Source organism: Triturus cristatus, chromosome 4_1 (genome assembly GCF_964204655.1).
Source record: "Triturus cristatus chromosome 4_1, aTriCri1.1, whole genome shotgun sequence".
Lineage (NCBI taxonomy): Eukaryota > Metazoa > Chordata > Amphibia > Caudata > Salamandridae > Triturus > Triturus cristatus.
The window spans coordinates 1,147,169,010-1,147,195,013 of NC_140585.1; the positions used below are offsets into that span (position 1 = coordinate 1,147,169,010).

The 26,004-nt window shown below is 50.4% G+C and overlaps 1 protein-coding gene across 2 annotated transcripts in view; it reads left to right on the plus strand.

Moving 5' to 3' along the window:
* The window catches only part of EVI5L (ecotropic viral integration site 5 like), a 1,383,225-nt gene that overhangs the window by 1,083,919 nt on the left and 273,302 nt on the right, over nucleotides 1-26,004 (plus strand). For both annotated transcript variants that reach the window (XM_085654281.1, XM_085654282.1), the window contains one exon: nucleotides 2,274-2,402. In XM_085654281.1, coding sequence (XP_085510407.1) covers nucleotides 2,274-2,402 — 129 coding nt within the window. The remainder of the gene's footprint in view (nucleotides 1-2,273; nucleotides 2,403-26,004) is intronic.

Consider the following 26,004-nt stretch of genomic DNA (forward strand, 5'->3'; position numbering starts at 1 on the left):
TCTTGAGGTGCGAAATGCAGAGAAGAGGTGAGTGATTCTAAGCCCAGCGGGCGGCGGGAGCTTAATGACTCACCTGCCTGGGATGACTGTGGATCCTGTGGGCTGGCTGCTGCCTTACCGTGAGGACCCGATGCAAGACCCAGTTGGATGATGGAGAAGAGGGGCATATCTCAAATCTGCAGGGGCTTACGCTACCTTAAACGGACAACCCGGATGCATGTATAAGTTTTACCATGGCACCACATGCTCTGGATGGTGGGGCCAGGAGAGATGTCTCTGGGAGGGCAAATTGACAGTTTAAAAAATAAGAGGTAAGATTTCACCACAGGCAATGCGAGGTCTGCACAGCCCTAATAATACCCAGTACACAGGTGATTGGACTGCTTGTGCTACGAATCGAATTCACTGAGTTGTGGGGGGTCTGACTGCCTCCACTGCGAAAACATACTTCCTGTGCATTATGGCTAGTGTGACCCACAGCAAGACCCATCCTGTTTCATCTAACCCGCAGGGCTGCAACTTCTAATTACACTCCATGTAAATGTACCCATTAAGCCTAATGGCTGAGTTAGAAAAGAAACGAATGGTTAAGAACTACACATGTCATACTCCATAATGGGGAAAACAACAGACTCCAAGAAGCTTAAACTACCTTTTGAATCACGCCACACTGGTAAACATCATGACTCAGAAGTCTCCGCCAGGTACTACAGAGCATGACGATCAAGATGACATGGAAGCTAAACTGGAAGTGAAAACTCTGCTTAAAGCCATGCAGTCGTGCCTCTCTTCAATAGACAAAAAATAGATATATTCAATTCCCATATAGCCACAATGGCCGCTAAAATTGATAAACATGAAGATCCCTTGACTGAAGCAGAGAACCGAAGATCATAATAGGAGGATGATCTTAAAGGCAATAAAGAAAAACTACTGAAGATGGATAAAGTCCTTTCACTTATCAAAGGCAAACCGAAGACTTGGAAGCAAGATCAAGGTGTACTAATGCATGCATTCTTGATATCCCAGAACCCCAGACGGACACTGGAAAGATTGAGATGTTTGTTGAGGATGTGCTGATATCCCTGTTCAGATCTGCTCACTTCTCTAGGTTATTTGTGGTGGAGTGAGCACATCGCTCTTTGGTGGCTTGCCAGCCACCAGTATCCACAGTCAGACCCACCATTGCCAGGCTCCTAAACATTAGAGACAGAGACCTGGTCCTCCAATTAGCTAGAGAGATGAGGGACCTCCAATATAAGGGATCCTGTTTATCATTCTGCCCTCACTTAATGCTTGCAGTCCAGACATTTTGTGACACCGTGACACCTTTTGTCCAACTCTTCATTTCTTTTGGACACCTTCAATAAGTGCTGTCCTATATCAAAAAAAGGTAATCACCTGTGGTTTCCAGCCTGCAAAGCTTTCTGCCATGTCAAAGCTGTGGGGCCTCTTCATTACATAATAGAGGCCACTCCACCAAAGGCATGGCTGCCAAATTTGCACTGTTCACTGGAATACGCATGAAAAACATTTGCAAAGCAGCAACATGGATTACCAGTGACTACAGTTCTCTAGAGTTTGGCTCTTTCAAAGATTCACATGTAACACATCCTCCTCCCCTTTCCAAGTAGATGTCACTTTTGGCAAGCTTTGAGAATCTGATAGTTGAAGTCTCTGTGAGCTGTATGAACTGAGCCTCCCCATCTCATTTGCCATAGTTTGAGCCCTAAACTAAACTTTTCTATAACTTTATATAAAGTTATTTATAAGTTTATTATAAAATAACGTTATTTGAGTGTATCGATATAAAGATTTGTAACATTGACTACCAAGGGTGCCCAGTCTGAAGGGTAATAATTCAAGTGTTTGAATCTTTGAACAATACCAACACTGGAGAACTGTAGTTACAGGCAAATAACTTTCTTCTGCAGTGCTGTGTTCTGTGAAAATCACATGCAGTACTCTTTGACTTGTCTTTTCAATAAGAAGATGGCTGGTTTCATTTTCATGCTTGGAAAAAGCTGCGGAGGTACTGGTATTTGTATTGTCTCTCTTGCATCACGACGCCTGGTAGTCTTCTATTCCCAATGAGGCAGATCGGTTTAAAAAAAGTGTATTAAATTCCTCATCTGAGAAAATATGACCATCAGTGGAATTCAAGATGTCAGTATTGGAGGAATATTGTCACTTCTTATGTAGCTATCTGTACTTGGGTTTTTCCTAAGGGTAGATTATTCATGCATACCGTAATGTGCGACTCTTGTTTGCAGAGTGATCCCCGCTTCACTGAGGAGTTTGTGTCCCACTTGGAGATGGAGCTGGAGCAATCTCGACTACGGGAGATGGAGACCCTTAGCGCTCTGAAGGAGATGCAGGACAAAGTTCTGGACATGGAGAAGGTGGGACAAATATCTGTTTTTGCTGTCAGTAGATATGACCTGGTTCTAACAGCATCTTTAGATGGGGTCATTATAACAAAAACAGTGGGTGTGAAAGTTTTAATGACTTTGACCTCCCAAAATACATAGGTTCACATTGATAATAGGTTGAAAACAAGAAGAATTCTGCTAACAGTAGTGATCAAACTTCATGGACAGTTTGGTGACATCGGGCAGCTTAGATATATAATACTGTATTACTTCAGGAGATTTCGTTTTTCAGCAATAGTTTACTTGCATTTAAGGAAAAATGTGTACCATTAGGGTGGTGGGCTGTCATAAAGTTTGTGAAGGAATCAGGGTCTGTGGAGAACGGAAAAAAGGTAGAGGGAAAGATGGATAAGGCAACGTGAGGAACTTAATACAAATTAACGAGAACCCTGACATGAGTGATCAAAAGTGAAATTCTGTTAAAAAAAAATAAATAATCCCAGTATGTGTTTGTGATAAGCGGATTTTCGGAATAATGAAAAATGTAATAAAAAAGAGTTAAAACAAATCAGCTCATCATAGCGCAGTGATTCATTGTGTAGGATATGGGTCTTCCTGTGAGGTCCATGTAATTGAGAAGTCCTAGAGAGCAGCTCAGACGACCAAAACAAATGAACTCTTATGCAGCCGAATGATTAAGACGTTTTTACTTTAATCCAAAACTTTAAAAGAGGTGTCAATGAACATAATCATACTGTTGTGCAATATGTCTAAATTGTCAGATGTCTCAAAATATGGATCTCTCCTTTGTGTGTTGTAGAAAGTGTGACTGAGATTGTGCGCAAAGCCAGCTAATTTCTAGTATCATGGTGCCACCCTTCTAAAAGCAACCTGAACGAGCTATCTATATAGTTATAGTAGAAAGTGAGAGTGCCATAGGAGGATGACCTTCATGGCTCTTTGAAGCGGTGGCATTGTAGGCATCAAGGAGTGGCTGTGAGTTTGTACAGTCTTAATTATTTTAAGTTTAATAATTTGTTATCGAACTATAATACACCATTTACTTGTTTCACAACTGGGTAAACCTAAAGAAAGATGTTATGTTCCTGAAAGGAGATAGTCTGTGTAATTGAGGGTGAGTTGACTTGCATTGCCTAATGCCTACGAAACATCAGCATACTGGGCAAAAGCACTTTTCCCCTCATTTTTGCTTATGCCAGCCAACCAAATAGCAGTTACATTTCAGAAACACAGCAACTGATACAAGTCTTTGTGGTGGTTGCTGCAATGGCGCCACCGTTTTAATAGAAAGGATAAAATATATGGAAATACGGAAATGAATGGAGGCAACAATCTAAAGCAAGCATTGGCAAAGCCAATAGGTTTCACCTACACAAGAGCTTTCAGCTTTGCCAATGTCTTTTAGCCATGTTGTACAGCATAGTGGAGTGGATGGTGTAGAGTGGAGTGGAGTGGCGTACAGTAGAGTGCAGTGGCATAGAGTTGAGTGGAGTGGTGTAGAATGAAGTGAGGTAGACTAGAGTGGGGTAGCGTGGAGTGACTTGTCATAAAGTGGCGTGGAGTTGCGTAGAGTAGAGTTGCATAGAGTGGAGTTGCGTAGAGTGGTATGGAGTAGAGTGCCATTATGGGGAATGGAGTGGGGTGGCACGGCACTGTGTGGCGTTTTGTAGAGTGACGTGCCATAAAGTACAGTGGAGTGTTGTAGGGTAGAGAATAATGGTGTAGATTTAATTGGCATTGAGTAGAGAGGTGCAGAGTAGAGTGGCATAGAATGCAGTTGCATAGAATGCACTGGTCTAGAGTGATGCTGAGTAGAGTGGCGTATAGTGCACTGGGGTAGAATGTAGTCGCGTTGACTTGTGTGCACTGGCATATATGCAGTGGGATAGGGTGCAGTGGCATAGAGTAGAGTGGTGCACAGTAAAGCAGAACGGCGTATTGTGCACTGGGGTAGAATGCAGCTGGGGTAGAATGCAGTGGCGTGGAGTTGTGTGCAGTGGTGTAGATGCAGTGGGATAGAGTGCAGTGGCGTAGAGTACAATGCAATGGCATTGAATAGTGTATAGTGCAGTGATGCAGAGTAGAGTGCAGTGGCATACAGAGCAGCGGCTGAGAGATGAGTGACGTAGAGTGCAGTGGAGTTAGGTGCAGTGTCAGAGAGTAGAGTGGTGGAGAGTAAAGTGCAGTAGAGTAAAGTGGTGCAGAGTAGAGTGCACTGGGGTACAGTAGAGTGCATTGGCAGGGTGGTGCAGAGTAGAGTGCAGTGGCGTTAAATGGTGCAGAGTAGAGTGGCACAGAGTGCAGTGGCTTAGGGTGGTGCAGTGTAAATAGAGTAGCGTAGAGTACAGTTGTGCAGAGTAGAGGGCAGTGGCCTAGAGTAGAATTGTATGGCTTAAAGTGCAGTGGCGTAGAGTGGAGCAGAGTACAGTGTTGTAGAGTGCAGTGGCTTGGAATGGTAGAGTGGCCTAGAGTAGAGTGGTGCAGAGTAGAGTGCAGTGGTGCAGAGTAGAGTGTCATAGAGTGCAGTGTCATGGAGTGTAGTGGTGTATATTAGAGTAAACTGCAGTGGAGAAGAATGTTACAGAGTAGAGTGGTGCAGAGAGGAGTAAAGTGGCGTAGAGTGTAATTGCATAGAGTACAGAATTAAAGGGATGGGAGGGAAAAGGAGCTTGGATAGGGGACAGGTAAGAGGGAAAAGAAGCTACATGGATGGGATATAGGAAACGGACCGAAAACACGAGTACTCATATTGAGTGCTAAAGTAAAAAGTAGCTCCAAAAACAAGATCAGTGGATGGACACAAGCACTTGGTCCATGCTCCAGGGGAGGGCCAAACACAGGAAGAGGACATGAATCCTTATGAAGTGACAAAGTAAATGAGTGACGCTGAAGCAAATGAATGGTAAGCTATGTGTAGGCAAAGCCTAAAAACTGGAATCAATTTAGAATTACGACTCAAGGATGAAGTGTTAACTTAAGGGAAGATTGAAACCAATGACGTCTAAGCCCCTAAATTAAGGTAGTACCCTAGAAATAACCTCTATTGACAAATTAAAAATGGCACATTTCTGAGCCAAATATACAATAGGTACAAGGAGATGCAACCAGGGAAAAATAGGATGCTTAGGGGGCGTGGCTTGATCGGCCATCATGGTGGACGCAGCTTAGTTTAGCTCCGTCCACCCACGCATTAATGCGCTGTAAATCCGACAAAAATCCTGCCCGGCACTGTTATACCAGCTCCGCCGTATGCCTTACCTGTCCCGGCGTGTGGCGATCGGGGCAATCCGACGATCTGGGTCATCGCGGCGGTACCATTCGCCGATCCCTGGCCAGTCTGCGGAGCACTGCTCCCGCGTGCACGAGCGGGCCGTGTGACCGTCTGTGAGAGCCGCACATCGATTCCAGGGCGGCACTCCGGACCCCGGTGGTGGAGCGTCCTGTGCCGGGCTGCCTGGATTGAACACGGCGTGCAGGGATTGCCGCGACTCGTCCCCCGCAACATGGCGGCTGCCATTACGCTGATGTGCTGCCAAGGGTGAGCAGGCGCCTGCCCGGTGACGCGGCCCTTCCTCACACGCCGGCACCTGGAGCGAGACACTGAGGAGGTTAGCGCTGTGAGCCTGATACATCGGGGAGGGCTGAGTGCGCTGTGCGGTGAAGACCGTCGGCAGGCGCCCCCCTCCCCCACCGCCTGGCGAGTACCCTTCTTTCGTGACTGTGCTGCGGCAGGGGACATCAAGGTCTTGCCACCCCCAGAACCGGCGACCGTGGTGCTGCGGGCCGCTGCGGATGGTGGTGGGCCCTGGCAGGAGCTTCTGGCCACGACGCCGGTTGGTCACTGGGGTCAGGTCGTGACTCGGACGGTGAGTGACCCCATCGCACACCAGGGGGCCCCTGGATCGGCCCGGTCTGGGCGGTGATCGGCTACTTGTAGCGCCGTCGCGCTTGGGGCTGCTCTCCACCCTGGACAACTGGGTGGGTGGCCCCGTGGTTGCCCTGACAGCTGCGGGCCGGCTCACCTTGGCCCCCTTACTAAATGAGCAACACTGTGTGCATCCTGTGTTCGGCTTTGGGGGAGAGGCCTGTGGGCGCATCGGATCCCGGCTCCTTCTAGTGACCATCTCGTCTGGGCTCTCCCTGGGCCGCGGGGGCTGGGGCTGGCGTGTCGGTCAGCCATCCCACCCCCAGATCCTGTTTCTCCTGGCTTGATCCCTTCAGGGCGCATGGTGCTGTGCCTCGGACTGCACCCCCTTTGACGTCTGCCGTCCTGGTTTCACCTGCCCAGGGGAGCAGGCTCCTTGCATCAGACGGGCCGGCCAGTCTGATGGGCAAGGGCGGACCGAGTGGTGCTGGCTCCAAGCAGGGCACCATAAAACAATACACTACGGCTGGCAGAGGTGCCGCCGGCGGCGATGGGAGCAGCTCGGCCCCTGATAATGCGGCCCTCCTTGCGGCAATCAACAATGCCCGGAACACGTTGGATGCCAAGATCGGCGCGGTGGGATCCGAAGTTTCATTCTTGCGTCAGGACCTCCGCAGGGCAGTGGACCGGATCACCGAGGCCGAAACTAGAGTTTCTACGGTAGAAGACTCGGTGACCTCCCTTCAGAAGAAAGTGAACAAACTAACGGTGGTCACACAGGAACTGGCATCTAGGGTGGAGGATGCAGAAGGCCGCGCTAGACGGAACAACCTGCGCTTCGTGGGCCTTTCCGAGGGGTGTGAGGGGTCTTCCATGACAAACTTTATCACCCAATGGCTCAAAGGCATCCTTCCTGGTGATCTCCTTTCCCCTACCTTCGTTGTTGAGAAGGGCGCACAGGGCCCTGACACAGAGACCCCCCCGGGTGAGGCCCGAGGCCTGTTATTGCGAAGATTATGAACTATGTGGACCACGATGCTATCCTGCGGCTCGCCAGAACACACAAAGATGGCTTTCTACATGACTCCCGCTCAATCCTGGTGTTTCCAGACTACACGCGCCTAGTACAGCGACAACGCCAATCATTCATGGCCGCAAAGCACAGACTCAGGGAGTTGAACATTCAATACATGCTGCTATATCCGGCTCGGATGCGGGTAATCTACAACTCCAAGTCCTACTTCTTCGACACCCCGAGGCGGTCTTCGAGTGGACAGACGAGCGCCCTCGGCTCCGGGCGACTTCTCCATCGGCCATTGACTCAGACTCCTCCCGTAGCTCTCGTACTCAGCAGCCACGCCGCAACAAGTCCCAGAAGCAGCGAGGGCCGGGGTCTGACAGAATATCTCCGAGTCCTGAGCGTCCACCGTGATTGGCCCAGATTTCTCCACACGTCGATTGGTGAACTGTAAGACACTGTGTAGGGTTAACTGTATACCAATAATGTTCTTTTCCGGGTGGGCGTGGGTTCTTGACCACGACCTGCTGGGCTGTGTCCACCTTGCACTCCCTGTTTTCTTGATGTTCTGGGGTGAGGTGGGATTCATTGGTGTGATATCTGGGGGCCCTCCGTTGGGGGTCCGCAGCTTTGTACACTGCGACAGATGCTCCTTATTTTTGGGGGTGGGGGGAATGCTTTATTGGTGTTGGTTTATACAGTTTATTGTTTTTTATATATGCAGACGGCGAGATGTTTTTTCATATTGTCTTTTATGCAGGTGTTTTAGCTTCATTCAGTACGTACCTCAACTCTTATGACACCGGGTGACGGAAACCTTCCTGGCGACCTAACAGTGGTATCTTGGAATGTCCGGGGGCTTCCAAATAAGGTGAAACGGGGTGCAGTTCTATGCCAAGCAAAGAGGCATGGGGCAGATGTCCTGCTCCTTCAGGAGACTCATTTAATGGGGACGAAAGCTACTTGCCTTGCCTGCTTTGGCTTCGGTCACATATATCATGCAGGGTTTACGAGGGGCTCCAGGGGGGTGGCGGTACTCATCCATCGCAGGGATCAGTTCAAATATATTGCACATAGGGCGGATCTCAGAGGGCGGTTCCTGTTTGTCATGGGCACAGTGTGTGGAGAACATATCACTATTGGTAGCATTTATGCCCCTCCCCCCTTAGGTGCCACATTTATTGACAACTTATTGGGGATCTGGAGTTCCCTTCCGGAGGGATTGACCCTGATGGGAGGAGACTGGAAAGATATCATGGGGCCCCTGGACCGCCAGCGCGTCCTCGATTCCCCACCGCCCTTGGCCCCGACCAAATTGTTTACTCTGGCGTCTACGATGGACTGGGCTGACATTTGGCGGGAGTTTCACCCTACTGAGCGTGCATACACATCTCTCTCGGCGGTCCATGGGTCACAGTCCCGCCTGGACTATTTTCTTGTTCCCCGGGTTTTTCTACATAGATTCTCGGCAATACAACATAGACCTCGCGGTCTCTCTGATCATTCCCCGGTTACAATGCAATTCCACACATGCTCCCGCAGGCCCCCATTCCGCTGGCGAATGTCCCTGTGGCACCGCCGCAGTCCGGCCTACCAGGATATGCTCAACACCTCGATCGTTAGGTATTTAGCTGACAATGGTCCCTATGCCCCTTCGAACACTGTTCTCTGGGAAGCCCTCAAGCCGACGGGCCGGGGCTGTGAAATAAGCTATCGCACACACGAGAAATGTGCACGGCGCACACAACTTGACGCACTAGAAACATGCCAGGCGTCCCTCTCTTCCCAACTCTGCGCCAATCCCTGCCCCATCATTCGCCGGAATTTAGTCCTCGCGCAGCAAGAACCTCGCCAATACCTATTGGGCGAGGCCAAAGAGATCTGGGAGGCATCACAACAACAGATCTATCAATGGGGGGATAAGTCCAGTAAAATGCTCCACAGACTGTGCCAAGCAGACGGCGCCCCTGCTGTTACGCCCACTATTTGCGGTACTGACGGGTCCTTATACACGTCGCCTGAGGGGGTAGCCGACGCCTTCGCTACACATTTTACGTCCCTCTACGCCAGGCAGGAGCAAATCTCTGCTGAACTTATTGCGGAATTTCTTTGTGACATTCCACCTCGTAGACTCCCCGATTCTGTCCGGGACCGTCTAGAGACTCCAATAACGCTAGAAGAGTTGACAAGTGCCCTCAGCGTGCTCCGACCGGGTCGTGCCCCGGGTCCTAATGGATTTCCCATGGAGTTTCTCCGATCCCATATGCCCCTTCTAGGGCCTCCATTATTGGCTACCATTTTAGACGCTTCAGACCAGGCACAGTTACCGAGCGACTGGCGTCACGCGGAGATAGTGCTCTTTCTTAAACCAGGCCAACCACCTGAGGACCCATCTTATTATCGCCGAATTTCTCTCATAAACTTTGAACCCAAATCGTTAGGGAAAGTTTTGGCTGACCGTCTTAGGGGGTGCATTACCAATTTGATACATCCCGATCAGTCGGGATTCATGCCACAGCGGGCCACTAGACATAATATCAGGAGAGTCCATAATGCCATAGCCGTGGCCCCCACCCTTGGTCGCCCAGCTGCCCTCCTATTTGCCGATATCGACAAAGCATTCGACTCGTTAAGCTGGGTCTACCTTTTCCAACTACTTGAGGCAATTAACTTCGGACCCCGCTTCCTGACATACATACGCCTACTATATACAGAGTTGTCAGCATAGGTCTGCATTGCAGGACACCGATCCCGCCCCTTCCCGATCCAGCGGGGCACCCGTCAGAGATGCTCACTATCCCTATTATTATTTGCTTTGGCGGTAGAGCCCCTGGCGGCTTGGGTCAGAAGTGACCCGGTGCGCAGAGGATTCGATTGGTCCAATTCAAGATCTGATTGCATAGCATTATATGCGGATGACGTCCTATTTTTTATGACAGACCCATGGTACTCCGGAATTCTCAGAGTATTTGGGAGCACCACCGGCCTCAACGCCAATTCAGCCAAATCTATCCTCTTCCCAGTGTGTGGACCTCAGGGCCGCGGGTCGTGGGCTGCGCAGTTGTCTAGAGCCACAGATGGTTTCAAGTATCAGGGGATTTTTATTTCCCCATGCCCCAAGATCTCTTGGACCCACAATATCACCCCACTGCTAACCAGTCTCAAAAATGAAACAGCAATATGGTCTGCTCTCCCGTTATCTCTTTATGGGCGTTCAGCTATTTTCAAAATGGTTTCCCTGCCTCAAATTCTATATCGCCTGCAAAATTTCCATTATCCCATCTCTCGTGCGTGGTTTACTCAGGTAGACGCAATACAAAATAAATTCCTGTGGGGCGGTGGAGCTGTTCATGTGGGCTGCGCACTTGCGTGCAATCTATGTATTGTGGCGGGATTGCAGCCGCTGATATTTATTCCTACTACGTCGCGTCCCACATCCTTGTAATTAATGAGCTATGGTATAATTCCCCTACCGACTCGGCATACGCCATAGAACATGCCGCATTGGAACACGTCCCCTTCTCCATTTATTATACAGTTACACAAAGCTGGACCACTTACCACCAGCTGGCAGGGTAGTCATACAATTGTGGAGGGCAACAACCAGACTGATGGGTTGGAAAGGGCGATGAACTCGACAGACCCCCCTGTGGCAAGGCACATACCTCAGGACGGCTAGCACACTGCACGGGTTCCGGGGATGGGATTAGGTAGGTATATCGACCCTTGGCAATGTGTGGACGGGCGCCTCTCTTAAATCATTTCAACAACTACAGACTGAGTTCAGCCTTCACAAATCACAATTTTTTAAGTTTCTACAGCTCCGACACGCACTCACCCCCCAGATCCGAAACGTGGAGTCCCTCCCGGAGTTTCAACCCTTAGAGGTACGCCTGCTGATGGGAGACCTTGGACTGCATAAAATTAGACAAATTTACCAAACTTTGACAACTCACACTCCCACCACACTTGATAAGACCCGACTGGCCTGGCTGGCTGATATTCCAGAATTGACTGACGATGACTGGGCAGAGGCGATTGCCAGCCCCAGGGGCGCGGCGGTCTCTACGCGTTATCGGCTCATTCAATTCAAATACCTACATAGAGTTTATTGCACAAGAGTATGACTGTGGCGAATGGGAGTTATTCAATCACCAGTATGTTTGAGGTGTGGCAGGTATGAGGGGTCCTTTTTCCATACTGTATGGGCTTGCACTGCCTTACAGCCCTTTTGGAATAGAATTCAGTCATGTCTTAGCGAGGTATTGGGGTGGGTGCTCCTATCGGACCCACGATTGTTTCTGTTGCATTCTACTGATGTCATTGGGGGAACCGATACAAGCAACACCTATTGTTCCTTGCCCTTACTATCGCCAAACGTGACGTTGCACAGAGATGGAAGGCATCCTCTCCTCCGATTATCAGCAAATGGAAGACCGAAATAGACAGGTGTATGGGAGCTGAAATTGGCGTGTTCGAAGCCAGGGGCTGCCCACGGAAACATCGCAAGATATGGTCGCGGTGGGCGGCATATCGTGTGATTGACTTACCCCCTCTCCCTGAGGAGGACATCTGAGTGGGATCTGCCATCCTCTGTCAAGGGTCCGCCTAGTTCTTGCTGCCTGCCTGTTCTACTGTTTCACTGGACTGAGCTTTTCTTACCTGCTGTATTCTGTGCTGTATACCGACACTTGCCCACTGTCTGCATAGCGTTAAAATTTTTATTTTAACTGCATGTTCCGCAGGGACTGTTTGTGTTTATAGAAATGGTTATGGATCTGCATATTGTCCGACTACTTCAACGAGCTAATACAAGATCACTGCTTGTTGTTTTGCAAAATGACCAAATAAAATTTGTTGTTAAAAAAAAAAAAATAGGATGCTTAAGAGCTAAACTAAAGCAGTAACTCCACCAACATAGGGTAAATGTTGGCACCAACAATATTGATTTGCATATAACAAGGCATGTTAGGTTGTACTTTTGTAAAAGCTGACAGTCTTTTTACTGAAGTGGGTAGCTCAAAGTAGGGTGAGCATTACAAGAAATGTAGTTCCCAAGCTGACTCCCTTAACACACACAAAGGGCAAACTTTGTATGCAGAAAAATGAGTGAGCCTGCCTACCCAACTAATTAACATGGGAGAGCTTCACCTGGCAGAGACGCTAATTTAAGATTATCCCCCAACCCCTTTCAAACAGTGTCGCTTATCAAAGATCAGGAGCCAGGAATAAGTGAAAAAAAATGTAGTGGCATTGGTTTATCAGGAATGCAGTCACTTGCAACTCAAGACTCTAACTCTCCAGCACTTGTAATACGCTAAAGTCTTTGGAAGGCCTGATTCCACAAATACATCTTGGAACGGCCCGCACTTTTAACTCATTGCAAAGGACTCTAGGTCATTTTCTTTCAACTCCAACTTACGAAAGGCCAGCCTAAAAGAAACTAAGGTTGTCTAAGGAAGACTAAAATGTTTTATGAAACTTTTGAATACCCTCCTTGTGACAGCAGGAGATGTAACAAACTTGTGAACGAAGAGTAAAACGGCACACTGGAAAGCTATTTTTGTAGGTATTAAGTGGCACCACATTTTCTGGTCAACATTCCACCTGAGTGGTGTCAGCACTTCTGGTGATCTCCAGGAACAATGGGTTTGAATTCTGTATGGTTGTAAGGTATATGTAAATACATACATGACATATTGTAGGATGAGCTGCTTGCTTTAACCCCTTTTCTCATGTCCCCCGTGTCTTTGTATCTCCATAATATAGTATTTGTGATTTGTTTTCCTCTGTGGTCTCTGCTACATTTAGATGTGTAAAAGATCTTTATCGGGGTGTGATTCAAAGTAAATGAAACTCAGACTCTGTAGTGGCAGCTGGCCAATTTAACCATCCTTCCTGCTAGATATCAGACTACAGTTTTGCATCCTGTTAATTTGTGTGCCGCTCACAAAATATAGGTTCTAAATATCTTTGAAATAAATCTTTAAGCTAAACAGTTGAAAATGACTCAGTATTTGTTTCCACCACTATGGGTTTTGGAAGGTTTGGAACAACTGTGTACTAGATTTGATTCACAGATACGAATCTTAACCATGGTTGCGAGGGTTGGCCGTTTTAACCATATCCTTCCTGCTTGGTTATGAGCAAATCCACTGTAGCTTTTTATTTTGGTGTGCTTTACAAAAATACACCAAGGCCACTGCCTTGTTGAGCTGGGAAAAGAAACAGCTCCACATACATTCTTCAAAGCTTGGGTAGCTCCATGAATGAATAAGGCATATTATTTTGTGCCTAATAAAAAACCCACACCTCATTCCTCATTTGGAGGATTCTCATGGCCGGCTATGTATCACATGTATTGTGTGGTGTAATGTAGCGATAGCAAAACACTAAAATAAAGAATTATAAGAGGTCATCTGATCCGATTGTTGTGATCATATTCCTCTTTCTGAAGCTTTCAGTGGAAGCAATTGACATGAATAAATCTTCTGAAATAAAACATAACAAAATGGATGGAACCAATATCGATTTCTTTTCGAAATTTGCTGTCTGTAATCACAGACTTTTGTGACGAGATGAGAGGCGCTTGGAGCATACTGAGATTTTGAACTTGCCTGCTAAGTACAAGGCAAGTTTAGGATAGGCCACTTTAAAGCTGGCACAGCAAACTTTAATTTTCTTCAAAAGCTATTTGGATAGTTGGGTATTGAGATAATATAAATTGGGTTAAAAAGTCCCTGATGCCGTATCCTTTGGGCAACCTACCTCCTTTTTTTTACCATATTGTCAACCTTGTGCCAAAGGGTATATTTATTTGTTTGGTATTTTGTTTTAGTATAATAGTGTACTTTTCTGCATAAACAATGAACACTGGATTGGACAGTCATTATTACTTGCTATTTAGTCATTGTTGAGCACTGAGATTCGATGCCCCATACTACTACTACACTGAGAAACCTTTGACATCTGAAAGAAACACGTTAGTTAGATTCCTCACCTTAGAATATCCCCAGGCGTCAGACTGGATCCGGAAGATTTTTCGTCAGCAATACCCCTTGCGCGTCGCTAGGCGTCGTCTGCGGCTCCGCGTTCGTCGTCGGCGTCGTGCGCCGGAATGACGTCGTCGGAGTACTTAGACGCCGCCCTCGCGCGCTGACGTCAGTTCTTCTTTTTTCCGCGCCAGTAAGCGCAGATCCGGGAGAGCTACCCCTTTAGTCACTTTTTGACTAACTTTTTCGATCCTTTTTGATCTTGTCTCGACTCCGGTGCCGGTAGGATGCCTGGTTTTAAAGCCTGTGCTGACTGTAGCCGCTTGATGTCGGTTACGGACCATCACCGCCGGTGCCTTTACTGCTTGGGCCTCGACCACGACGCGGCGTCGTGTTCAGACTGCAAGGCCCTGACCTCGAAGGCTAGACGGGAGCGGTCCCGCAAGCTTCTCGAGATTCGCCACTCGGCTCCGCTCCCCTCTTGATCCCGGTCCAGGAGGAGGTCCAAGGATCGGTCGCGGAGCTGCAGCCGACGTCATCATCGGTCGTCGGGATCCAAGTCTTCGGGTAAGTCGAAGCACTCCAAGAAGTCCAAGAGGCGACACCGCTCTTCGGACTCCCCTCGCCGGTCGCGCGACTCGGCCGAGGGTCAGGGTGGTTCCACCCCCGCGGCTCCGGCGGAGCCGCAGGCACCGCGCACGTCCCCATACCCACCGGTCCCTGGGACTGACGCGACGCCGGCGGAAGTCAGTGCCTTCCTCTCGGCCATGAGGAACCTGGCTCCGCCGTCGACGCCCGCTGGCGCGCCTTCGGGCCCCGCGGACCCGACTGGGCAAACTTGCCTGCCGGCGGCTCCGGCCCCGGCGCCGTCGACGGCTCCAGCCTCGACGCCGCAAGCGCCCGAGGGACCCGTTCCCGAGTCCCCGCCGACGCCGGTCGACCTCGTCACGCCTCCTCCGCCGGCGTCGAAACCGGTACCACCTCCGACGCCGACTCCGCTCGGCGTCGAGCCCCAGTTCAGCCCCACTCCGGGCCCGGCGCCGATACGGCGTTGATGGACGCCACGTTCGGCGCCGCTGGAGACACATTTTGTCTATCGCCCGGCTCCGATCCTTCCTCCTGCATACCAGGAATCGGATGATGGGGGCGAATGGGAGGGATCCGAGGATCCTGTGGCCGCTCAGGCTCAACTGTCACAGGACTGGGCAGATGAACTGGGGGAGGCCAGTGGTCTGGATACCTCTCCGGACACTGGATTCATCTCTCCTCCGACTGTGGCTTCGGAGGAGGGTGCTGCTTTCTCTGTGGTGCTGCGCAAGGCGGCCGCAGCCCTTGGGCTTGAGCTACCTGCCGTGGCTGTGAGGACTAACGTCCTCACTGAGGTGCTTCAGTCTGCAGCAAGCTCCACTGAGCCTCTGCTGCCATTCAATGAGGCCCTCACTGACGTTCTGCAGGGCACCTGGTCCAAGCCCTCCACAGTTCCTCCTGTGGGCAGGAACGTCGCCAGGCGCCACCGCCCTGCTCCGGGCGACCCCAGTTTTCTGTCCCAACACCCTACCCCCGAGAGCCTGGTTATCCAGGCCTCTACCTCCCAATCCTCCTTCCCGACCGCTCCGCCGGACCGGGATTCCAAGAGGCTGGAACAGTTCGGCAAAAAGCTGTTCTCCTCCCTTAGTTTGGGTCTGCGGTCTTTGAACACCGCCTGCCTCTTGGACCGTTATTCCCACTCTCTGTGGGATACGGTGGAGGACGTGCTGCCCCTGTGTCCGGAGGAGGTCCAGACACGACTTACCCAGGCTCTGGCCGATGGGAGGGATGCAGCGCGACATGCTATCCGATGTGGGCTTGACACTACGGACTCGCTGGGTAGGGCGATTTCTACCTCAGTGGCGCTTAGACGTCACGCCTGGCTGCGGTCCACGTCCTTTTCGGGCGATGTCCAGAGCACCCTCATGGACATGCCCTTTGATGGCATTCGCCTTTTCGGCGAGAAAGCGGACAGTGCGCTGAATCGCTTTAAGGACTCCCGGGCTACGGCCAAGTCCTTGGGCCTCTCGGCCCCGCGGTCGCAAACTTCCGCTTTTTGCCCCTTTCGTGGCCAAGGAAGGGGTGCCTCCTCACGTACGCCTAGCCACCAGCCGCAGAATCAACCTGCGCGCGGTCGCGGACGTGGTTTCCGCCGAGGCGGTTCTGGAGGACGACGAGGTCAGCCCACATCCACCCCGGCAGCATCCGCCTCAAAGCCTTCCTAGTCCGAGCTTTCAGGCCCATTCCACGCCAGTGGGCGGCAGAGTTCGCCATCACCTGCTCCACTGGCGGTCCATCACATCGGACAGGTGGGTGCTGCAAATCGTCCGAAGGGGCTACTCCCTCCCCTTCGAGACGACCCCTCCAGCCATGCCACCGCAGCACCACCGTATCTCGGGGGATCATTTGAATCTTCTCCACGAGGAAGTTTCGGCCCTCTTGGCCAAGGGGGCTGTCGAGCGCGTTCCGAGCCCAGAAGTAGGTCGTGGTTGTTATTCCCACTACTTTCTGGTTCCCAAGTAGGGCAAAGGGGGCCTACGCCCTATCTTGGACCTCCGGAACGTCAATGCCATCCTCCGGAAGGAGAGGTTCAAGATGTTAACTTTGGCTCAGGTTCTAGCTGCCCTAGACCCTGGAGACTGGATGGTTGCGTTGGACTTGCAGGACGCATATTTCCACATCCCCGTCCTGCCGGCCCACCGGCGTTACCTGCGGTTCACGGTGGGCCAAGAGCACTTTCAGTTTACCGTGCTCCCCTTCGGCCTCACCAGTGTCCCTCGGGTGTTCACGAAAGTGATGGCGGTGGTCGCAGCTCATCTGTGCAGATCAGGGGTTCCAGTCTTCCCCTATCTCGACGACTGGTTGTTGAAGGCGGGCTCGCCCCAGACAGTCGTCTCCCACCTCCAGACTACGGCGGATCTCCTGCATTTGCTGGGATTTTCCATCAACGTGCCGAAGTCACACTTGAGTCCCTCTCAGAAGCTCCTCTTCATCGGAGCGGTTCTCGATTCGGCGCAGTTCCGGGTCTATCCGCCGAAACAGCGGGTCCGGGATATTCAGGCCCTGATTCCCATCTTTCGGCCTCTATTCTGGGTTTCGGTCAGGCTAGAGTTGCGGCTTCTGGGGCTGATGGCCTCCTGCATCCTACTAGTGCATCACGCCAGGCGGCGCATGCGGGCTCTGCAGTGGGACCTGAAGTTTCAGTGGGCCCAGCATCACGGCAACCTGTCCGACCATGTCTTGATCTCGGAGGGCACTGCACGGCAGTTGCAGTGGTGGCTCACGGACCGCGATTGGGTCAAGGGCAAGAGCCTCTCCCTTCCCCAACCGGAGCATGTCGTAGTGACGGATGCGTCCCTCCTGGGATGGGGTGGCCATATGGGAGAGGCGGAGATCAGAGGCCTCTGGTCTCCGGCGGAGTCTCGTCTCCACATCAACCTGTTGGAGTTGAGAGCGATCCGACTTGCACTGAAAGCCTTCCTTCCCTCTGTCAGGGGAAGTGTCGTGCAGGTGTTCACAGACAACACCACCGCCATGTGGTATTGCAACAAACAGGGCGGGGTGGGGTCATGGACCCTTTGTCAGGAGGCTCTGCGCCTCTGGACGTGGCTGGAACACCAGGGCGTCACCCTAGTGGTTCAACATCTGGCGGGCTCTCTGAACGCCAGAGCGGACGAACTCAGCCGCCGGTGCATGATGGATCACGAATGGCGTCTGAACTCCGAAGTGGCGCAAGGTCTCTTTCAGCAGTGGGGAGAGCCTTGGTTAGATCTATTCGCCACCGAAGAGAACGCGCAATGTCAGCAGTTCTGCGCGTTGGAATTTCCAAGGCGGCACTCGCTCGGCGACGCTTTTCGTCGCGAGTGGAGTTGCGGTCTGTTGTACGCCTTTCCGCCTGTACCACTTCTGCCCAGAGTGCTGGCACGACCGGGCCCAAGTCATCTTGGTGGCTCCAGATTGGGCACGAAGGTACTGGTATCCCGAGCTACTCAGTATGTTGACCGATCCTCCGATACGTCTGCCCCTTCGGGAGGATCTTCTGTCGCAGCAGCAGGGGACGGTCCTCCATCCGAACCTGTCCAGCCTCCACCTCCATGCGTGGAGATTGAGCGGCGGCAGTTGATGCCATTTGACTTGCCTCCTGAAGTCTGTGATATCATTCTGGCAGCCAGGCGTCCCTCCACAAAGACGGTATACGCCTGCCGGTGGAACAAATTTGTGGCATGGTGCACAGCAAAGGCTGTGGATCTCCTTTCCGCCCCTCTTTCTGAGGTTCTACTGTTTCTTCTTTCTTTGGCCCGGCAGGGCTCTGCCCTGGGCACCCTGACAGGTTATCTTGCTGCCATCTCTGCCTTCTTAAGGCTTCCTGATCAGCCTTCTCTTTTCAAGTCCCCTGTAGTTACACGCTTTCTAAAAGGCATTACTCACACGTTCCCTCCTGTCTCTTTTGTAATGCCTCAGTGGGACTTGAATCTTGTTCTCACATTTCTAATGTGTACTCCCTTTGAGCCTCTTCATAATTGTCCTCTTCGTCTGCTGACGCTTAAGACTGCTTTTCTGGTAGCCATCACCTCGGCTAGACGGGTGAGTGAGCTCCAGGCTCTATCGTCCAAGCCTCCTTTTCTATCAGTTCATCCGGACAAGGTTGTCCTTCGGCCTCGTCCTTCCTTTCTTCCGAAAGTGGTGACTCCATTTCATCTTGGGCAGTCTGTCACCTTGCCCACCTTCTTTCCGCCTCCGCATCCTTCCAAAGAGGAAGAGAGGCTCCACCGTCTGGACCCAAAACGTGCGCTCTCCTTTTATCTGGACCGCACAAAGCAGTTCCGGGTGGACGACCAACTTTTCGTTGGATACGTGGGTGCTAAGAAGGGGAAAGCTGTGCACAAACGGACCATCTCTCGGTGGGTCGTTTTGTGCATCAAAATTTGTTATTCCTTGGCAAAAAAGGACCCTCCTGTTGGGCTGCGCGCCCATTCTACTCGGGCCACAGCGGCTACTACTGCTTTGGGACGGGGTGTCCCTTTGCAGGACATCTGTCAGGCGGCGACGTGGGCTTCGCTACACACGTTTGCCAGGCATTATTGCCTTGACAGCCAAGTCCGGAGGGATGGCTTCTTTGGCCGTTCTGTCCTCCAGGACTTTCTGGTGTGATCTTGGTTCGCAGACCCACCACCGGGGATGGTATTGCTTGGGTATCTATTCTAAGGTGAGGAATCTAACTAACGTGTTTCTTTCAGATGAACAAGTTACTTACCTTCGGTAACGATGTATCTGTAAGAAACATTAGTTGGTTAGATTCCTCACCGACCCACCCATCCTCCCCGTTCTGCGAACTGACATCTAGGGTTAAGGTTATCCTTTTCAGGCCCCTAGATTTTATTTTTGGCACCAGTATCGGTCTTTGCATGGCTCTGCGTTCCTGGCGCGGAAAGCTATTTACTAGAACTGATGTCAGCGCGCGAGGGCGGCGTCTAAGTACTCCGACGACGTCATTCCGGCGCACGACGACGCCGACGACGAACGCGGAGCCGCAGACGACGCCTAGCGACGTATTGCTGACGAAAAATCTTCCGGATCCAGTCTGACGCCTGGGGATATTCTAAGGTGAGGAATCTAACTAACTAATATTTCTTACAGATACATCGTTACCGAAGGTAAGTAACTTGTTCTTCTCGCCCGCTGCCCTTATGGTCAAGTTCTGTAAGTGTGTACTTCTTTTTTTTAAACTCTTTATTGGTTTTTCCCCCAGCAACACACCTGTTGATGGAAATCCACCATTAAATGACATCAAGTCTGACCACTTCAAGTGCACCATATTACCCCAGTGACAAGAAACAGTAGATGACCACATAATAATAATAGATGTATGCTCTACTGGGATCCCTTCCCACCAATACGTCCTTCTTGGTCGATGCCACCACCATACAATCAAGATCTTCTGGCCTCCTCATCAGCCTCACGATTCCTCCCTCAGAGTCCATATCATTGTCCTGTGCACCTTTCCATTTAGACCAGATATTATCGAACTTCCTGGGGCATCCTCTCACCTTATACATGAGGATACTGCCTGCATGCACCAGTTCATTTTGGCAATCCATTTAACCAAGCTCAGAGTACTTTTGCCCCCATCATTGCATATTACCTCTCTTAGCCACCGCCAAGGCCGTATTACAAAACAGCAGATTGTATTTGGACAACATAATATCTCTTAACAGTCCCAGCAGTGCCAGAGGCAGTGTGAGAGTTATCATGTCCTCCACCACCTCTGATACGTAGTACACAACACGTTCCCAGAGTATACTTGATTGGGGCTAGTCCCATAGCATATGGACCAGTGTCCCTGGCTGACCACACCCCCTGAGGCACCCGTTATCACTATCCCTAACCATATTATATAATTATTTTCTACTATTATAGGTTCTGTGTAGAATCTTGAGTTGGACCAGGTGGAACCCCGCCTTGATGGAGATTTCCCTTGGGTAGCGACATGTCTGCCCAGTCCGCATCCTCCAGAACCCCCAGGTCTACCTCCCAGCGGGCTTTCAGTTTGTCGAGGGGGCACTGTCAGTTCATCGTAATCATTTGTTAAATGTGTGAAATCGCTTGTTTGTGTAAAGGCGCACCCAAGATCCATAAGTCCAGTGGTGTCTCTTCCGCTGTATTTGCCAATAAGCCTGTGAATCTATAAGTATTGCAGCTACTGTCATATCTTGACTTTAGTTCCTCGAAGGGTATCTTTATCCCCCCACCCATATGTCCCCCACCTTCGTCAGTCCTGTCAGGTCCCATTGGCGACGCCCCTCAAGGTGACACATCTTCCCTATTAAGTTGACCTGCCAAAATGGAGTTTCCAGTGTCAACCTTGACTCCCATCTCTCTCGAAGCTGCTCTCCAGACCCCGTGGACTTTGGCCATTGGGGGCTGGGGTGCTTCCCGTACAGCAGACCAAGGTAGCTCACATTGCACATTGCCTCCCTGTCAGCCATCAATGCTGGCTCAGTCAGGGACGCAAAGGCCCATTAATTATCCACCAGCAATTGGGTTGCCCAGTACTAATGGTATAAACTCGGAAGCGCAATCCCCCTTTATAGGGTCCCCATGTTGGAGTTCCATAAGCTATCCCTGGTGCCCCACCATCCAAAGCAAAATGCGCATTGGGGACACCACTGCCCTGAAGGAGGCCCCTGGCACAGCATGGGGGATGTTTTGGAGTATATCAAGAAATTTTGGGAGCGTAATCATCTTGTATAAAGTTGTCCTACCTCGTAGGGATATGGGCAACTTTCTCCAATGGGCTCTATCTTTGTTAAATTCCTTGTGCATTCTACCTAGATTTTTGTCAGCAGAAATCATGTGAGCTAGGTTGTCACATAAATACCCTGATAGTGGAAACCCTCAGGTGGACATACCACTGGGATTTCACCCACCCCTGATCTCTGCCAATAGTTGATTGGGTACATTATTGACTTCCGTCAGTTGATAATACTAGTGTATGTTCCAAGTAGTGTAAGGACCTTTAACACCCTGGAGAGGGAGTTGTCCGGGTCCGTTAGGTAAATAAGAATATCATATGCATATATAACATCCTCCCATGTGGTGATCCAGTTGATTCCCCTTATCAAAGTGTCAAAGTGTCCTTTCTTACCCACTCTACTCTTGGCTCGAGGGCGATCGCGAAGAGGAGCGGGGACAGCGGGTATGCTTGTCTTGTTCCCCACGTCAGAGAAAAGCCCGCTGAGTACGTACTAGTGCCCCTCACCTGGATTTATGGACCTTGAATCCGTATACCGCAGCCACACCCAAGTCATGATTTCCTGGCCAAACTCCATTTTACTTAGAATTGCCTGTAAGTAGGGTCATTTCAGAGAATCAAATGTCTTCTCAGCATCTAGAGCGGGATAGCATGTTCCTGAATTATCTGATGTCTTTCCAGGCAATCAAACAGGTGCCACAGGTTGTGTCTGGTGGCCTCTGAGACATGAACCCCGATTGATCTGGGTGTTCCAGTTTATGGACGACTTTACTCAGGCGATTCCCCAGTATCTTAGCCATCATCTTGAAGTCCTCCTATATGACGCACAAGCGTCTTTTGTTTCCCACTTTTGTGAATGGCAGCTATCGTCGCTGTCCGAAGATCATCCAGTAGGCCTCCCACCCGTCTGGCGTCTGTAAACATCACAAGCACAGGCTTTGGGATTTTCCTCCGCACATATTTAAACAAATTCCTCCACTATCTCCTCAGCAGTTTTCACCACCTCCTCCATGTCACTGCGGATGCTATGTACCTATCTTTGGCCTTCTTCCTTGCTTGCCAGCCATGCCAGCATCTTCCCCGTCTTATTGCCCAATTCATAAATTCAGTGTTGTTGGGCCCGAAAGTGCTTTCTCACATCATCCTTTTTTTTAAATAATTCTTTTTATTGACAAAAAAAACAAACATACGGCAACATTGGATAAAGTGACATAGTGCATAAGTACCAAAACCAGCATTGATTTGTCGTTGGGAGTCCAACATCTCCATCACATTACAGAACAGCAATTTCAACATCTTGACCAGTGCTATCATGGAGTCATATCGTCTTGTGCGGATGGGTCGAGAAATGGTTCACACAACATTCCCCTCACTTTATTTCAGTCATCCCAAATCATGGTGCATTTTCGCACGTCATCCTTTGATAATTGCCTGTATATTTCTCTTGCCAGTTCTATCTACCACACCAGTAAGGGGGTCTGAGGTTGTTGTGTATTCTACCTCCAGTTGTCCCAATGTGATTTCAAAATTTTCAATCACTATATGTTGATCCCTCCCTAGCCCTGTACATGGGAGACAAGTCACCCCCTCATAGCAGCTTTATAGGCTTCCCATAGTACTATGTTAGAGAACACCAAGCCCTCATTCTCTGTGAAGTATTGTTCCGTGATCTCCCCAAATTGTCATCCTGTGTCCAAACTAGTGGGTTCCCATGGATCTAGTTTCCATTCCCTCACCCTGCTTGTGCCTGGGATAGACAGCACATTAATGTTCAGTGAGTGATCTGAGAGTCCCTTGGGTAAGTATTGCGTGTCCCGATAGCAACCAGTAGGTAGACCAGCCTGGACATTGCCCTCAGTAAGTGGGCCGCATTCGAGAATTGCCTGTCTGCTGGGTGTTCTTCCCTCCAAATGTCCAGTAGCCTAATTGGGGGAAAAATGTGCTTGTCTCTTGTCCCCTGGGCTCATATGAAAGCTGTGTATGACTCTGACCAGAGTAGTGTTCAGTGTCAAATGGAGGTCCCCCCTATGATTAGCAGGGAATCTAGGGTTTGCGCGATCCATGCGCCTAAAGACTCCAGCTTAGTAGTTTATAGTCCCTATGGGAAATACCAGGAGCGGCGGTCAACATGTGGCCGTTCCAGTCCCCCTGGATCGCTGCATTGCATCCTCTTGGGTCCTTCAAGACCATGCCAAAGTCATCTCAGGGAATACGTCCTTTGGGAGTTTGATATTGTCAGTCTTTCGGAATCCACCCTCTGCCCCTGTAGCTTCAAAGGTATACGCCACTCCACCCAGTCAGGAGACTTTGATCCGCTCTCTTGGTAAGCCCTTCAGCGTATACTCCCTCCTGCTTGTCCAAATGGTTCCAGCCATCTAGCCATTCCCCAGCTTTATCGGGGGTCGCAAAGACCCACGTTCTGCCCACCGCAGTCACTCTCAATTTGGCTGGGACATCATGGCTTATTGTAAGGTTTTTGTCCGGAGTTCAACTTCAACCTTGTCAAACATGCACCTCTGGGCTTGTACCTACTGCGTGGAGTGAGGAATAGCATTACGATCTGGTTCTCCACCTTCAGTGGGGCGTGTAACTGTGCTGCCCACAGAATGGTACCGCTGTCCCTGTAGTTTAATACCCTGGCTATTATGGGTCGTGGCTGCTTTCCTGACTGTGACGGAATGCCTGGCACCCTGTGCGCCCATTCAGTAGTGAAGTGTTGTGAGTGGTCTGCGGGACGCACAACTTCTCAAATAAAGTGTTCTACATAGGAATCAACTTTGGCTCCCTCCATATTTTCGAGGATACCCACCAATTGCACGTTCTTTTTACTGGACCTTCCTTCAGCATCCTCTGATCTTCGTGGTAGCATGTCAGAATGCTTCCTGATTATACCTTCAGCAGTTGTTACTCTCTCCACCTTTTTCACCATGTATGCATGGTTCAGGGAGATTTCCACTGCTGCAGTGTTGATCTTGGATTCAAGCACCGACCTTGTGCCACTAATAGCCAACAGCAGGTCTGACAACGATGAAGTCTGGGTCTGGGCCATGTCTGTCATCGGCGTCTGTGGGTCCGCCGTGCTCTCCTCTGGCCCTCCCTGGCGGAAGGCGAAAATATCCGGCTTCACTGCCGCAGATGGCTGGACCACTTCATGCGCACCATTTCTGCGCCCCTTGAAACCGATGAAAGGCTATCGATGGGTGGTGTATATGCCCGGTATACACGGTCGTCTTTGTCTAAGTAGGCCCTGGAGTATCCCTTGCCACTGTTTCAGGGGCGGCTGTTGTGCTTATTTCACTCACCTCTACCCCCGTCCTCCCCTACTTGTCGGTGGGGCAGGGATCCGCTTAGGACTGAGCAGCAATCTACAACTACTTCCAGCTTGCACTTTATTGGGAGACAACTGCAACACGTCCTCCGTAGTCTTGTGATAGCAGCCGCAGCCTCCTCCTTCTCACCATCGTGTGTGCCCCAGGTGTATCCTAATTGTCGCAGCTGTGTCCCCGCGCCTGCCGAAGGCAGGCTGAGGTTGCTCCTGACGCTCGACCAGGGATACCTCCGTTACTGTTCTCGGAAGCTGCAGGGCAGGGCTCCCCTTACTACTAGTCGCTGTTGGGTGCCATCTTAGCGGTCGCACCGCCGCCTCGCACTCAACTCACAGTGGGTGATCAAGATAAATGTTGCCGCCTTCCTTGTGGCATCGTAGCCCTCCAGAACTTCCCCTACAATGTCACAAGCAATGGGGGGCCCCAGGCGGCGGAACATGACGGAGGCGGTCATCTCAGTCTGGAGCTTTGGCAGGTCACACCATGCTGGATCGTCATCCGGACCATGCCCCGTAATGATGTACTTCTGATTGATACTTTTACATAGATTTCTCACCTTATGGATTTGCCCACAAGTGCCAGACTGTAGATAGAAAGTTTAACAGCAGTGCTCCTGCATGCGAGTTGGTGGCACTGTGCAACACCATTCCTCTTCAGAGGTGATGAATGGAGCTGCATAGAAACACCACACAGAAGTACACAAAAAGCCACTGGTAATTACTCGAGCAGCATCCCAATCCATTGTTATTTTTCACACCATGCTAACCTTAGTTTGTAGCCAGCCATGTGCAAATCAGTCTACACCCTGCTCCAATAGGAACAGTCCATCCGAAACTGCCAGGCCAGGTCCTCCCTGATCCAGAACACAAGCAACCCAAGACCAGTTATGCTCTTATTAGGGCTCATCAGTCGAGTATTACTTGGTTCCACAGGCAGAGTGTGCACAGGAATCCAGGTCTGGGCATACCCTTCCTACCTAGGTGTCTCACTGAAGGCTACAAAAAAGTGATTGATGGAATGCTTGAACTAAATTCAGCCTCTGTTAATTACTCAGACCGCACCCCAGTTCATAATTATTTTGCACACCATGCCACCTTTGTTTAGCGCTAGCCAAAGCGAAGGGGAGGACCC